At 38.6% G+C, this 12911-nt stretch overlaps 1 protein-coding gene across 3 annotated transcripts in view; it reads right to left on the bottom strand.

The window, feature by feature from the left end:
* LOC121329941 (receptor-type tyrosine-protein phosphatase eta-like) overlaps positions 1–12911 on the bottom strand; it is a 61909-nt gene that overhangs the window by 19277 nt on the left and 29721 nt on the right. Inside the window, exons 2-11 of one of the 3 annotated variants that reach the window (XM_041276038.1) lie at positions 10953–10974; positions 10014–10214; positions 8137–8397; positions 7424–7684; positions 6534–6794; positions 5171–5431; positions 3857–4126; positions 2654–2923; positions 1880–2149; positions 904–1176 (exon numbers count right to left, since the gene is read on the bottom strand). In XM_041276038.1, the coding sequence (XP_041131972.1) occupies positions 904–1176; positions 1880–2149; positions 2654–2923; positions 3857–4126; positions 5171–5431; positions 6534–6794; positions 7424–7684; positions 8137–8397; positions 10014–10214; positions 10953–10974 (2350 nt within the window). The remainder of the gene's footprint in view (positions 1–903; positions 1177–1879; positions 2150–2653; positions 2924–3856; positions 4127–5170; positions 5432–6533; positions 6795–7423; positions 7685–8136; positions 8398–10013; positions 10215–10952; positions 10975–12911) is intronic. The other 2 variants (XM_041276039.1, XM_041276040.1) reach the window with 2 other exon arrangements.

Below are 12911 nucleotides of genomic sequence, written 5' to 3'. Positions count from 1 at the left end.
TCATTCAATTAAACGTACTGAGTGTCGCAGCGTCTCAGTTTCACCTGCCAGTACTGTCTGTGTGTGTTTCTTTCTGGCCTGACGTCACCCCTACAGCCAGCCTGGTCACAATCCTCCAGTATCCCAGAATGCTTTGTGATATGTTTTGGCGAGTGGACATTGCAAATACAGTAATCAGAACAGGCGCCTGAAGGAGTTGAGAACAACTATCAATACTCCAGTACCGTATACAATTTCTGAGGCTTGTTGTAAAATGGTGGCTCATGGAGTGAGCTGAAATCAAGGCACTGAAGGAGATAAATCGGGCAAGGAGAACTTCAGAGTTCAAAACAAAACTCATAAAATTGCAAGGTACAAACACATTTGAGAATTGAGCAAAAAACTGCTATTTTCCAACTTCACGCAACTGTTTTGTGCCATTTTTTGTGCAAAAGGGGATTGCACATCGCTTTGAATATCTGGGCCTATATCACACCACTTTTCAATGTATTTTAATTGTGTTTTGGGAAGTGAATACTTAAGATCACCATTTTTGTTTTTGGATCTGACACAGTCTAGGAGAATATTCAGTCCCAATAAGTGAATAATATAGTTCACTAAAAACCCAGACTGCACCAAATACATATAATATTTATTTATATTTTTAGCAATTTATTTTACTGTGATTTTTGTTGCCAAAATCAAAATGGATTATGTAGGAGGTTTTCACTTAGCTACACAATGTTGGCCTCTTCAGTTAGTTGATAAATCCTTTGCACTATAACTGAATTTAAGAAACACTATTTTAAGCTATTTTTCTTGATTTATATTTGACATACATTTCTAATCTAGGCTGCATCCAAAAATTAATCTTGAATTACAGCTTTTGATTTTTTTTTTTTTTTTTGGAGAATGCTGGCTTACTTGTGTAACTGGTGGTAGTTGCTGGATCCCCTTCTGTGGTGTTGTCTGCTGCCAGAACGAATGCTCTGAAGCTGAAGTTGGTTCCAGGACTCAGTCCAGTGATGATGACATTCTCCACAGTGACTGTGACATTCTCCTGCTGGGGAGCTGGAGAGCCAGTGGTTTGAAGCCGATAAGAATATGCAGGTTTGAAACCAGCTGGTCTGGCCCATGTCAGATTTACAGCTGTGGTGTTGAGAGCTCCTGCCATTAAGTTAGTCACTGTTGCAGGTCCTTAAAACAGAGTATGCAACAATTTCATTAAAATCCACACCTTGGTTTAAGTAACACCAGAAGATCTGACAGTTTTATGGGCTGATACATGGGAGTTTGCTGCAGATTTCCACTACATACGTGAATGAAAAAGGCAGTTTCTGCACCACAGCAAAAAGCTTAGAGAAAAAAGGGTTTGTAGACAAACACTTCTATTAATGCTTTATCAGAGTATATTGAAATAATGGCTAACACCTATAGTTATATTATATAAGATTAACTTATATTATATATATATATATATATATATATTATATAGTATATATATATATATATATATAATATAGTGCAGATCTAGTGAACTAGATCAGAATACAGTGTTGCGTACGCGAAAAGACAGTCAGGTGTGCCTGTTGATAAAGACAGTCATTCAGTATTATCAGATCGATGTCAGTGCTGAAACAGTTAAGTTATAGTATGTGGCTGGCACAAGTGGACTGACTTTATCAGTCCCTTGCATGCTGTTCAAAACAACACAAAAATAAACCTTGACTAAAATAACTTCTTAATTATTCAAGAGTATGCTACAGCAAGAAGTCATGAGAGGTATAAGACTGCAACTGGTCAAAAGTTTTTTTCTTTTTTTTCTTGACCCAATTGAACCTACAGTATTTACAGATAGGGATACTGAAACTGGTATAGTGAGAAATTCATGAGTACTCACTTGTAAAGAGAATGATCGATGAGGATGTTCCATCAGTGTTATCAGAGGTCAGCGTTGTAACAGTGAGGTTATACTGTGTGCCTGCTTGAAGTGGACTGACTGTAGCAGTCTCAGAATTAACTGTTGTATTAAAGGCAACACTGCCAGAGCTGTTTAGTGCCTGGACTCTGTATTTATACCCTGCCTTGTAATCCTGTGGTTTTCCCCATTGGAGTACAATGGACATGGTTGATATACTGTTTGCTTTCACATCCTGTACTGTATTGGGTCCTGAAAAAAACAAAAAACAAACACTTTAAAATACTCATGCATCGTTTACTTCCCTGCAAATTACAGTGAAGCCCAATTGCATTAGGGGCTGAGTTCTGGACTAGTTTATAGAAGCTGAGCCCCTGGCTATCATTGTCTCCCAACCAGCCCGCATTTCTGTAGTAACTTAGATGTAAAAGCATCGCAGCTGCTTCACAGAAAAAACAAAAAATTGAAAACATCAATAATAACTACTATACCACATTTTAAAGTAACATCAGCCTACATTTTATTACCTCTACTACAAGTTTAATTTTTAAAAAATCACTTTTTTTAAAAGATCATGTTACCACTTATATAAATAATTTACATCCAATTATTGTGAAAACTATGGTAAATTTGCCTTGCGTTTGCTAGAGTTGGGCCTTGCATACGATAAGAAAGTAAATCTTAATAACTGGCTTGCATCTAAAACTGACTGTTGTTTACCTTCACTTGGAACAGGAAAAATGAAGTAATACTTACTGGTGGATGTTGACTGTGTAACTGCTGCACTTTGGAATCCCATCACTCCATTAGTGACCACTGACATATTGTAAAGAGTTCCAGACTGTAGATTAGATAATTGAACACTGGTACTCATTGTCACCAACGTTTTACTGTCGGAGGCATTAGAACTATATGTGACACTGAAGTTGAAAGAATTGGGGTCCATGCTGACAGGTGATCCCCAGCTTAATGAGATGGAGCTATTTGTCTTTGGATCACTGGAAATACTCCCAGGTGCATTGGGATCTAAAAGTGAGAAAATGTACATTTCAGAGAGGCATCACCATTTGCACTTATTGTAAAAGCTTTAGCTCAGTGTTCTCACAGATCATTATTGCTTGTCTGTTAATAATTCCAGAGTTTAATTAAGATGAATCAGGTAATACCCCATCTGCTGGCTAGAGCAAACAATTGCCAAATCTATCTGTCTAATTCAAGCCACCTATTCAAGGAATGGATTCCAAAATCTTCTCGATAGTACACCCTGCATGTAAACCTGTTTTGAGATGGGACTGGGTTGAGGTTTTAATCTAATTCAGGTGTATACTGTAGATTCAGAAGCATTGGTTCCTGTCAACCTGACTGATTTTGTCATGTAAATGATTCAAATAAATTAATTTCTAAAGGACTGATTCCATGTGTATATAAAGTCAGGCTGGGTCCTGTGACACAAAAAATGAACTTTTAGAACTGTGACTGTTCAAGCTAATGTCTTTATCTAATACATTTATTTGCCTTTGAAACATTGCAAAAGGTACAGTTCCTTCCTAAACCAAAAAAAGGCTTATTTGAATATTGACCCAAATTAACTTGGCAATTATTTCTAGTGGGAAAGCAGTGCTAAATGTAGAAATACTAAAAGAAACTTAATAAATTAAATGACAAACATTCTGACAAGAAGTCTTTTCAAATGCCTTCAGCAGATACTAAAAGAAAATACTTTTAAAAACAAAATTTCAACTACTTGTCTTTTTCAATGCCTTTAATGCAGTATTTCTTTATTCTTACTTACAGGTAGCATTTTGTGAGAAAATGTACATTTCAGAGAGGCATCCCCACTTGCAGTTATTGTAAAAGCTTTAGCTCAGTGTTCTCACAGATCCCTTATTGGCTGTTAATCATTCCAGCATTTGATTAAGATGAATGCCTTCAATGCAGTATTTCTTTATTCTTACTTACATGTAGCATTTTGAACTACTCCTGATTTCTCCCTGAAAGGTCCACTGATTATTGTCACCGTGGCACTATATAGCCTACCAGTTCTCAGCCCATCAAACTGTAATGAAGTTGTGCCAGTAGTTGTGTTTTTGGTCTGACCATCTCCAAAGCTACTATTGATATTAACTTCGTATGTTTCAACATTTCCTGCTGGAGCAGTCCAGCTCACAAGCATGCTGTTGTTTTTCTGCTCACTCGACACCAGAATTATAGTGGATATTTTCTCGGGTTCTGTTAAAGAAGAAAAGGCAGCTGTCAATTTTAACACATAAGTCCAAGAAGTTATGCACCCCATGTCTTATGTTCCTGGAAACTACTGCTTCCTTGCACCCTTGTGGTTTCCAAGCATGTACAAAAGAATCAGATCCAAAAGAAACCCTCAATCAGAATTAAAATTAGAAACTAAGTGAATTAAACAAATATTTCCGCTAGTGCCTCTGTATATTGTGGTATAAATTATATCTATTAGGAAGGGCTGCCCTGTCGATATCAGCATTAGGGGAGAACAGCATGCATATTTATGATTAGTCTGTTAATGGGAGGTGATGAGGAGTGGTGTAGGGGGAAGAGGTTGAAAGGAGGGGAGTGGTGGAAAAGGAAAGTTATGTAAGACAGAGAATGAAAGAAAGAAAATTAGGTGTGGTAGGGAAGCGCTTTTGTTTAGGCTAATTCTGTTTCTTTTCATTTCTGATTGTGTTGTAGTAGGGCAAGGCACTGAAAAAGATTCTTGCTGCCTAATGAGTCATGTCTCATGCCTCACAATGCCCTGAAGCGTCTGTATATTCTATGTATACTGAACGTCTGTAGGGCCTTACTGCATACATAATGTAATGTGAAGCCTAACATTGGTGTTATTTCAGCGCAGTGATTTATACTATACATTTTGACCACTTTTTTAAACTTTTAAATTGCAGTACCTGACTCAAGATGGCTACCCATCATTAGAATTTCCCATCATCCCCTTACTTACTAGTAATTCCACCTTAGTTACTTATGTGAACAGGAGGGTGATATGAAATGTAGTTCTGAAGGGTACATGGGAAGCCATTTTGAGGCAAAGAATGCAATTTAAAAGTTTAAAAAAGTGGTCAGAATGTAAAAAAATAAAAATAAAACAATACACACACCTTACGTAAACAGTTGTAGCAACACATGGGAACATAGAGAGAGAGAGAGAGAGAGTGAGAGAGAGAGAGAGAGAGAGAGATTTTAAGGCACCTTTCAAAAGCAGCAGTGAATAAGATTTTGCTTATGTTAATGCTTTCAATTACTTACTTGTGTAGCTACTTTTAGCTACATATTCCCCTTCTGTCAAGTTGTCTGCAGCCCGTGCAGTGACACTGAAGTTGTACAAACACCCAGCTGTCAGATTAGTCACAGTAATGGATTCACTGTTTCCACTGATAGTTCTGCCCAGTCCAGCCCCTTGTACCTGTACTCTATAGGAGGCGCTATTGCCTTGTGGTTTAGTCCAGCTGAGAGATATGGATGTTGTGCTGACATTAGTGACCAGAAGGTTCTTGATGGTGTCAGGCTCTATGCAGTCAAGAAAGGGGGAAACTTATTAACAACATTTGCAGTACAATTTATAACAATAACAACACAGCAGAGTTTCTTTCTTTTCTGTCCAGTTCAGTCCTTTGTACCTGTACTCTACAGGAGGCGCTATTGCCTTGTAGTTCAGTCCAGCTGAGAGATATGGATGTTGTTTTGACTCTAGTGACATTGAGGCTGCTGATGATGTCAGGCTCTGTGCGTGCAAGAAATGGGAAATCATTCATATATAAAATAAACAGAAGCTGACTAAAAGAGTGCAAGTTTCTTCAGAACTGGATACGGTAAGTCGTCTCCTTGATCTAGTAGAACCTCAGAGTTATGAACTGACATGTCTGCTGATCACCCCACTTTTAGCCGGAAGTATGCAAATCACTCAACTTAACTGTACGTGCAATGCAACTAGATAGGCACTGCAATAAGTGGCATGCTGGTCACGAAGGCAAAATTACTGTACCAACAAAGGTGTGGCAGATTTTGTTATATGTGTTTTTGCTGCAGTTACAATTTCAATGGTAACTTAAAATTAGCCTTTTTCCATTTATAGTATAATTTTAAAGACTCGAACCATACCAATATGAGTATTGCATACTGTGCTGTGTCCTTGTATTATTCGCTAGATTGAGGGTGTAGATAGCAGGTGTACACAATTGTTAAAACCACTGAAAATTATTTTCAGAGTTACGGACATTTCAGACTTACGAACAGCCTTCCCAAGGTGTTCATAACTCCAACGTTCGACTGTATTTGTAAAACTCAAAACTGTAATGTATGGCTGACTTCATGAGATCTACTTTGTTCTTGGGATAACATTTTTTATGTCAATTTATAATCCCTGGTTTACAAACAGCCTTCATAGAAAAAAACATAGGCTCTGATCGAGGGAGTCCAGAATTCGTACAGGAAACTGTTTCACATTGAAAAGACAAAGGAAATAAGTTCTACCTGGCATGATCTGCAGTGTCACCATCTCAAAGCCTTGGGTAATGTGTGCAGAGTCATTGAATTACCCACCTGGCACAACAGAGCTATACCCACAGATTAGTTGCGCAATAATACAATCTGTTCTGTTTTAAACACTTACTTGTGTGTGTGGTAATGTTAACAGAGTCTCCTTCTGTCACGCTATCTGCAGCCCGTGCAGTGACACTGAAGATGTACAAAGACCCAGCTGTCAGATCAGTCACAGTAATGGATTCGCTGTTTGCTGTCAGATTTCTGTCCAGTCCAGCCCCTTGTACCTGTACTCTATAGGAGGCGCTATTGCCTTGTGGTTTAGTCCAGCTGAGAAATATGGATGTTGTGTTGACAGTAGTGACATTGAGGCTGCTGATGATGTCAGGCTCTGTGCATGCAAGAAAAGGGGCAACTTATAAACAACATTTTCTTTGTGAATTAACTGCATATTATTTCATAGAATACCACTTACGTGGATTATAAGGTCTACACCGTTCAGACAATGTGCGTGCAAGACAGTTGAAATTGTTCATATAAAAAATAAAGCTAATGAAAAGACTGCAGTAAGAACATGTCTCATCACATCTGGATAAGTGGTTTTAAGTGGGCCCCAGCTTATCAACACTGATGCTGTTTTGATGTTGGTCACATTCATGTCTTTCATAGTGTCAGGTTCAGTCAGGGTTCAGTAACACATTCATGTTTTTTTTAACCACTTATCCGATCGAAGGTTGTTTGTTATCCTATACACAGACCCTGTGCTATCATAAGGCCCTTAGTCTAGGTATGTGACACCTGTGTTTAACCGGGCCTTCCCCATGTCATCACTTCCTTTCAGAGACAAAACAAATTCGGTTCCATGTGATTATGCTTTATATATGGGCGAAATGAGCAATAGGAATGTTTGACTATTACCTGTAAGAATATGTTGTACAAATCAAACGTTTCAAAGCATGTTAAGAAGCAGTGGGGGGGTTTACGGTATTCTAAACTTAGAAAAGAATTTACAATACTCACTCGTCAATATAGATTTATTAACAGAGTCTCCTTCTGTCACCCTATCTGCAGCCCGTGCAGTGACACTGAAGGTGTACAAAGACCCAGCTGTCATCTCAGTCACAGTAATGGATTCGCTGTTTGCTGTCAGATTTCTGCCCAGTCCAGCCCCTTGTACCTGTACTCTATAGGAGGCGCTATTGCCTTGTGGTTTAGTCCAGCTGAGAGATATGGATGTTGTGTTGACACTAGTGACACTGAGGCTGCTGATGATGTCAGGCTCTGTGCGTGCAAGAAATGGGAAATCATTAATTTAGAAAATAAACAAAAGTGGACTAAAACACTGGAATATATAAAACGTTCCTTCACGACTGGATAAATTATTTTCTAGATATTTGTAAAACTCAAATATGTGACACAGTCGGCTTCACTATATCGCCATTGCTCTTGGGATAATATTTTTGGTGTCAATTTATAATCCCTGGATTACAAACAGCCTTCATAGAAAAAAACAACTCATAGGCTCTGATCGAGGAAGGCCCAGTGTTCTCACAGGAAACTGTTTCACATTGAAAAGGCAAAGGGAAGAAGTTCTACCTGGCATGATCTGCAGTGTCACCCTCAAAGCCTTGGGTAATGTGTGCAGAGTCACTGAATTACCCACCTGGCACAACAGAGCTATACCAACAAATTAGTCAAGCAATAATTCAATCTTTCCTGTTTTAAATACTTACTTGTGTGTGTGATAATGTTAATAGAGTCTCCTTCTGTCACCCTATCTGCAGCCCGTGCAGTGACACTGAAGGTGTACAAAGACCCAGCTGTCAGATCAGTCACAGTAATGGATTCGCTGTTTACTGTCAGATTTCTGTCCAGTCCAGCCCCTTGTACCTGTACTCTATAGGAGGCGCTATTGCCTTGTGGTTTAGTCCAGCTGAGAGACATGGATATTGTGTTGACTGTAGTGACATTGAGGCTGCTGATGATGTCAGGCTCTGTGCGTGCAAGAAAAGGGGCAACTTATAAACAACATTTTCTTTGTGAATTAACTGCATATTATTTCATAGAAAACCACTTACATAGATTATAGGGTTTACACAGGTAACTGTGTCAGAATCTGTGCATGCAAGAAAGAGGATGAAATTAAGTAATAAAGTTGATATTGAGTTTTTCTTTTAATGTATTTAGTGTGCCCAATTATTTTACCCCCATGTTTCTGCCCAATTTGGAATGCCCAATTATTTTTGCTCCTCACTGTAACAATTTCCCACGCAGCTCAGGAGAACTAAATGTTCAGTGGGCGTCCTCCAATCCCAAACCAAGCCAGCTTCCCTTTTTACACCCAGGAACTCGTGAGTGGATGTCAGCAAGCCAACAGCCTCTGGAGGGTCAAAGGCCAGTCCTGCAGATGCCTGGTCTGAACTCACTTGGGGCCTGGCTGCTGGGTTTGCTGCAGCGCGATAAGGACAAACAGACTCTGCCGGTTTTGGTTCCCTAACACACAGGAGAGCCATAGCCAATGTGACGCTCCCTTTGGAATCCTCAGCGAAGACTACCAACTCCGCACAGCCAGGACACAAACCTGCGCTGTATGACTCACCCTGCACACCACGCTGCTGTGCTTTTACCAGCTGAGCCACTCGGACCCCGGAAATGTAGTGTACAAATGTACAAAAATAAAGCATACCCAGGGACATAATCAAAAGGGAAAGAATGGTTTGTGAAAAAGATCTGTATGGTTGAAACAATGCGGCACTAAAATGGTACTGACTATAGTACTTGACATCACCTGTAATGGTGTTTTATTGAGTGAACAGTAGAGTACAGCAGCGTATGAACAACAAAGTCCCACCTCCTTCAAATTCCCAACTTAATCCCTGGTAATACTGTCATGAAATCTTTCAGGAAGAGATCTGCGTCAAGGCAGTAAGCAGAGTAACTTAACTATTCCCTTTTACTGTATAGTGTGGATGCTGCCAACAAGTCATCAACATTTAAAAGGGCTCCTCACTTTTTATGGTAAATCTTAAAGCTCTATGATACAAAATTACAAATATTCCTTATGGGTTTCAACCATAACCCTGGCAATAGCAATCTGTACTTCAAAACGCAAGTGATTCACAAATTAGGAAGTCCTATTAACTTCAGGATGTCCCCAGCTTAGCAACATTGATGCTGTTGTGAAGTTGGTTTATCTTATTGATACCTTCATCCAATCTCTAGATGTATTGCTGTCTTAGCAGTCAATTACAAAAAACACTACTGTTCCCCAGAGATCTAAATCAGCACAATACATCATTATTATTATTCTTTAGTCATTTAGCAGACACTTTTATCCAAAGCGACTTACAGAATATTGACATTTTGTGAGATTTAGCCATACAACCTCTGTTTTTCTTCTTAGAAAGAGACAGACCTTTGTCATCTAATCAGCAAGGCTATTTCAACAAAGAGTCCCCTGACACCATGTTGGGGTGTTGGCTGAGCTCTGGCTACCAGCCACTAACACCAAAGACACTACAGTACCTGATGAAGTCCACATGCTTGCATCAAAGAATCACAGCAGACCAAACCAAGATTTAACTTTCATAAAAACAAGATTTGTACGTACTTGTTGTGATAGCTTTGCAGCACAGCCCAGAACTGCTGTTGAATGTAACATTGTATGTGGTCCCTTGGGCCAGTCCACTAACTTTTAGGCCACCTGGATTGACATTACCAGTAGGCTTTGTTTCAAGTATAGTCTGAGTTGGAGTGTTGATGTAAATTTCCGTTGTACTTGTTGTTGAATTTACTGTACAAACAGTGTTACCTTAAAAAACAAACAAACAAACAAAATTAAAAACAGCAACATAAAATAAAAACCTCACACTACATATAGAATGGTTCCAAGATATGCTGGTGGTGAAATAGTATGACAGTAAATCATGGGGAGGAGGACCGTGCAGGCACATAGGGACAGATTTAAGGCTTGGATTTAGGTACAATCTGGACAATTCTTTAGTGAATGTTAAGTAAAAGTGTTAATGTTACCTAACTAGTAACAAACTGCATATAACTTATCCGGTTTAAAGAGTAAGTGGATTCAAGTGACATTTTATTAGTTACGGTCCCTTTTTACTATTATTTGATAAGCCTGTTAAGGTGCTTTGACTGTGAGTTAATTTTTAATTGCCTGCAGTAGACGTGCAACGTAGGTTAGATCAGCAAGTGTTGTTAATATTAGAACCATTTACCCCACTGCTGTGTATTGCACGATAAACTAAAGGAAACAGGAGTCACGGTAACAGATCACTAGATAAAACCGGCTCTTGCTCTTATATCTGTGGTTGATCTAGCCAAAGTTACATGTATCTATGGCAGGCGACTGTGATTCTGCTGTATATTTTAACTGCGGTTTACAAACGTTGTCTGATGTGTTACTGATATTGATACTATAACCATATTATAAAAACAGACCTTTGTTAGGATAATATTGGTTTCAAATAATATTCAAATGAAAAGTTATAACTGATATTTTAAATGGCAAAACAGGTTTAGAAGTACTTACATTGTGAATGTACACTTGAAACCTGCAAGAGAGAGAAAAAAAATGTCATCACAGCTCTTGGTATAATGGGATCTTTGGTTACACTGACATCTAGTCAGAAGGCAATATTATCAATACACTATTTCCACAAGGAGGCTGGTTAAAGAAAGGGGCTTGTAACCAGGAAGTCCCCTGCTTCAAATCCCAGCTCAGCCACTGACTGATTTTGTGACCTTGAGCAAGTCACTTAACCTCCTTGTGCTCTGTCTTTTGTGTGAGACATTGTTGTAAGTGACTCTGCAGCTGATGCATAGTTCACACACCTTAGTCTCTGTTAGTTGACTTGGATAAACTAAACTAAACTGTCTGCTAAATAAACAAATATTAATAATAATCTAGTGACCAATACTGGTGAAACTTATTTTGTGTGGCAGGGGTACAGAAAAGTAATTTACATTTGCTCCATGGTAACAAAACATGATTCCTATAATGGTGTAATGGAGTCCTTTATGAAGTGTTGTCAATGTAAAAACGTATATTTACTACTAATTTGCTACTGGTCCGTCGGAAACTACTTCATATATCAATATAAGTAGTTAAGGTACTGTGGTAGTATGTTATTCTTTCTTAACCATCAATAGGAAAACATACAAGACCTCAATGCTAATGCATATAACGTGTCTGAGATTAGAAAAAACACGCGGCTTCTGCAAAGTGGATGTTGTCGCCCCGATTTAAAACACATTTGAAATATGATGATAATACTGTGTTGAGCTGTGCAACGTGTGTCACAGGTTTTAACTTCAAAAGTGCAAAAAGACCCTGTAGCTCAGTGCTTCTCAAACTAGTACTTACTAAATCACCTGGGAGTCAGTGGACAATATTATCAACACTATCTCCATAAACATTTTTTCGTGGCTTTTTCACACTTGCCTACTTATTCTGAGTGTTTCTTCAGCAGTATTGTACTGTGGATCACATATGCTTGTTTGTGTTTTTAAAATCTGGGGGAACTGCTATTTATACTTAAAGTGGCCAGCTTATCAGGAGACCTGGAGTGGGCCTAGTGTATATAGTGGTGCCTAAACATAATGACATCTTCCTAGCTTTTTAATGCAAAAAGCTCCAATTCACATTGAATTTATTTCCAGGAAATGTGGACAACTATGTACAATACCTGAATTTGAAATGGTGAATGTTTAAAACTGCAATTTCTGGGGGCTTTTTGACACTTATATTTTGCACTATGTGTCAAATTGAAATGTTTTATGAAACAATTCTTAGCGTAATTGAAAGTGTTAATTCCATATGCAGTACATACTGTAGATGTTCACGTTGGTAAAAATATCAGTTTGAATTGGATACATTTGCATGGAAAGATAGGAGGGGTGTCAGTCCTTTTGTGTGAATTTGCAATACATTTTTGGCACCCTGCCCAGCCTCTGCCCTGCTTCAGTGACTTCCTCTAAATTGGTTAGGGCAGTTTTTTCACAGCAGCGCTGCAAAGTGGCCAACTGACTTTTAACCGTGCAGCTGCCAAGTGTCATCCCTGTTGTGCGTTATAGCAAATCTCTTCATTAAAATATAGCAGGTCTATTTAATTGGTTTAAAACAGCAGTAGATCTAAATACTACCACTATTTAGATAACTAAAATAGGTGCCTTTGTGTACTAAACATTTACCAGTGCATGTCACCGTTTCTGTGTTTTAACAGTTAAGTGCTGCTTGCAATAGTACACATTATGGTAGTAACATGGCCATGTCACTGGGCTGTAAACAAGCAACAGTAACACATGTTTTAAACCCCCACCTACAGCAGATGTATCTCGCCGTGCTTTCACAAACAAGGATAAATCCGATAATTAGTGGTATAAGCAGATTCTTTTAACCAAGACACTCAGCTGGGATGCAATTAGCCTTTATATTTCCTTGTATGTTTTACAACTGAATTAATTTGCATCTTTATTACAAGTGTTTGTA

Source organism: Polyodon spathula, chromosome 17, assembly GCF_017654505.1.
Source record: "Polyodon spathula isolate WHYD16114869_AA chromosome 17, ASM1765450v1, whole genome shotgun sequence".
In the NCBI taxonomy this organism is placed as follows: domain Eukaryota; kingdom Metazoa; phylum Chordata; class Actinopteri; order Acipenseriformes; family Polyodontidae; genus Polyodon; species Polyodon spathula.
This window is presented reverse-complemented; position numbering and strand designations above follow the sequence as displayed.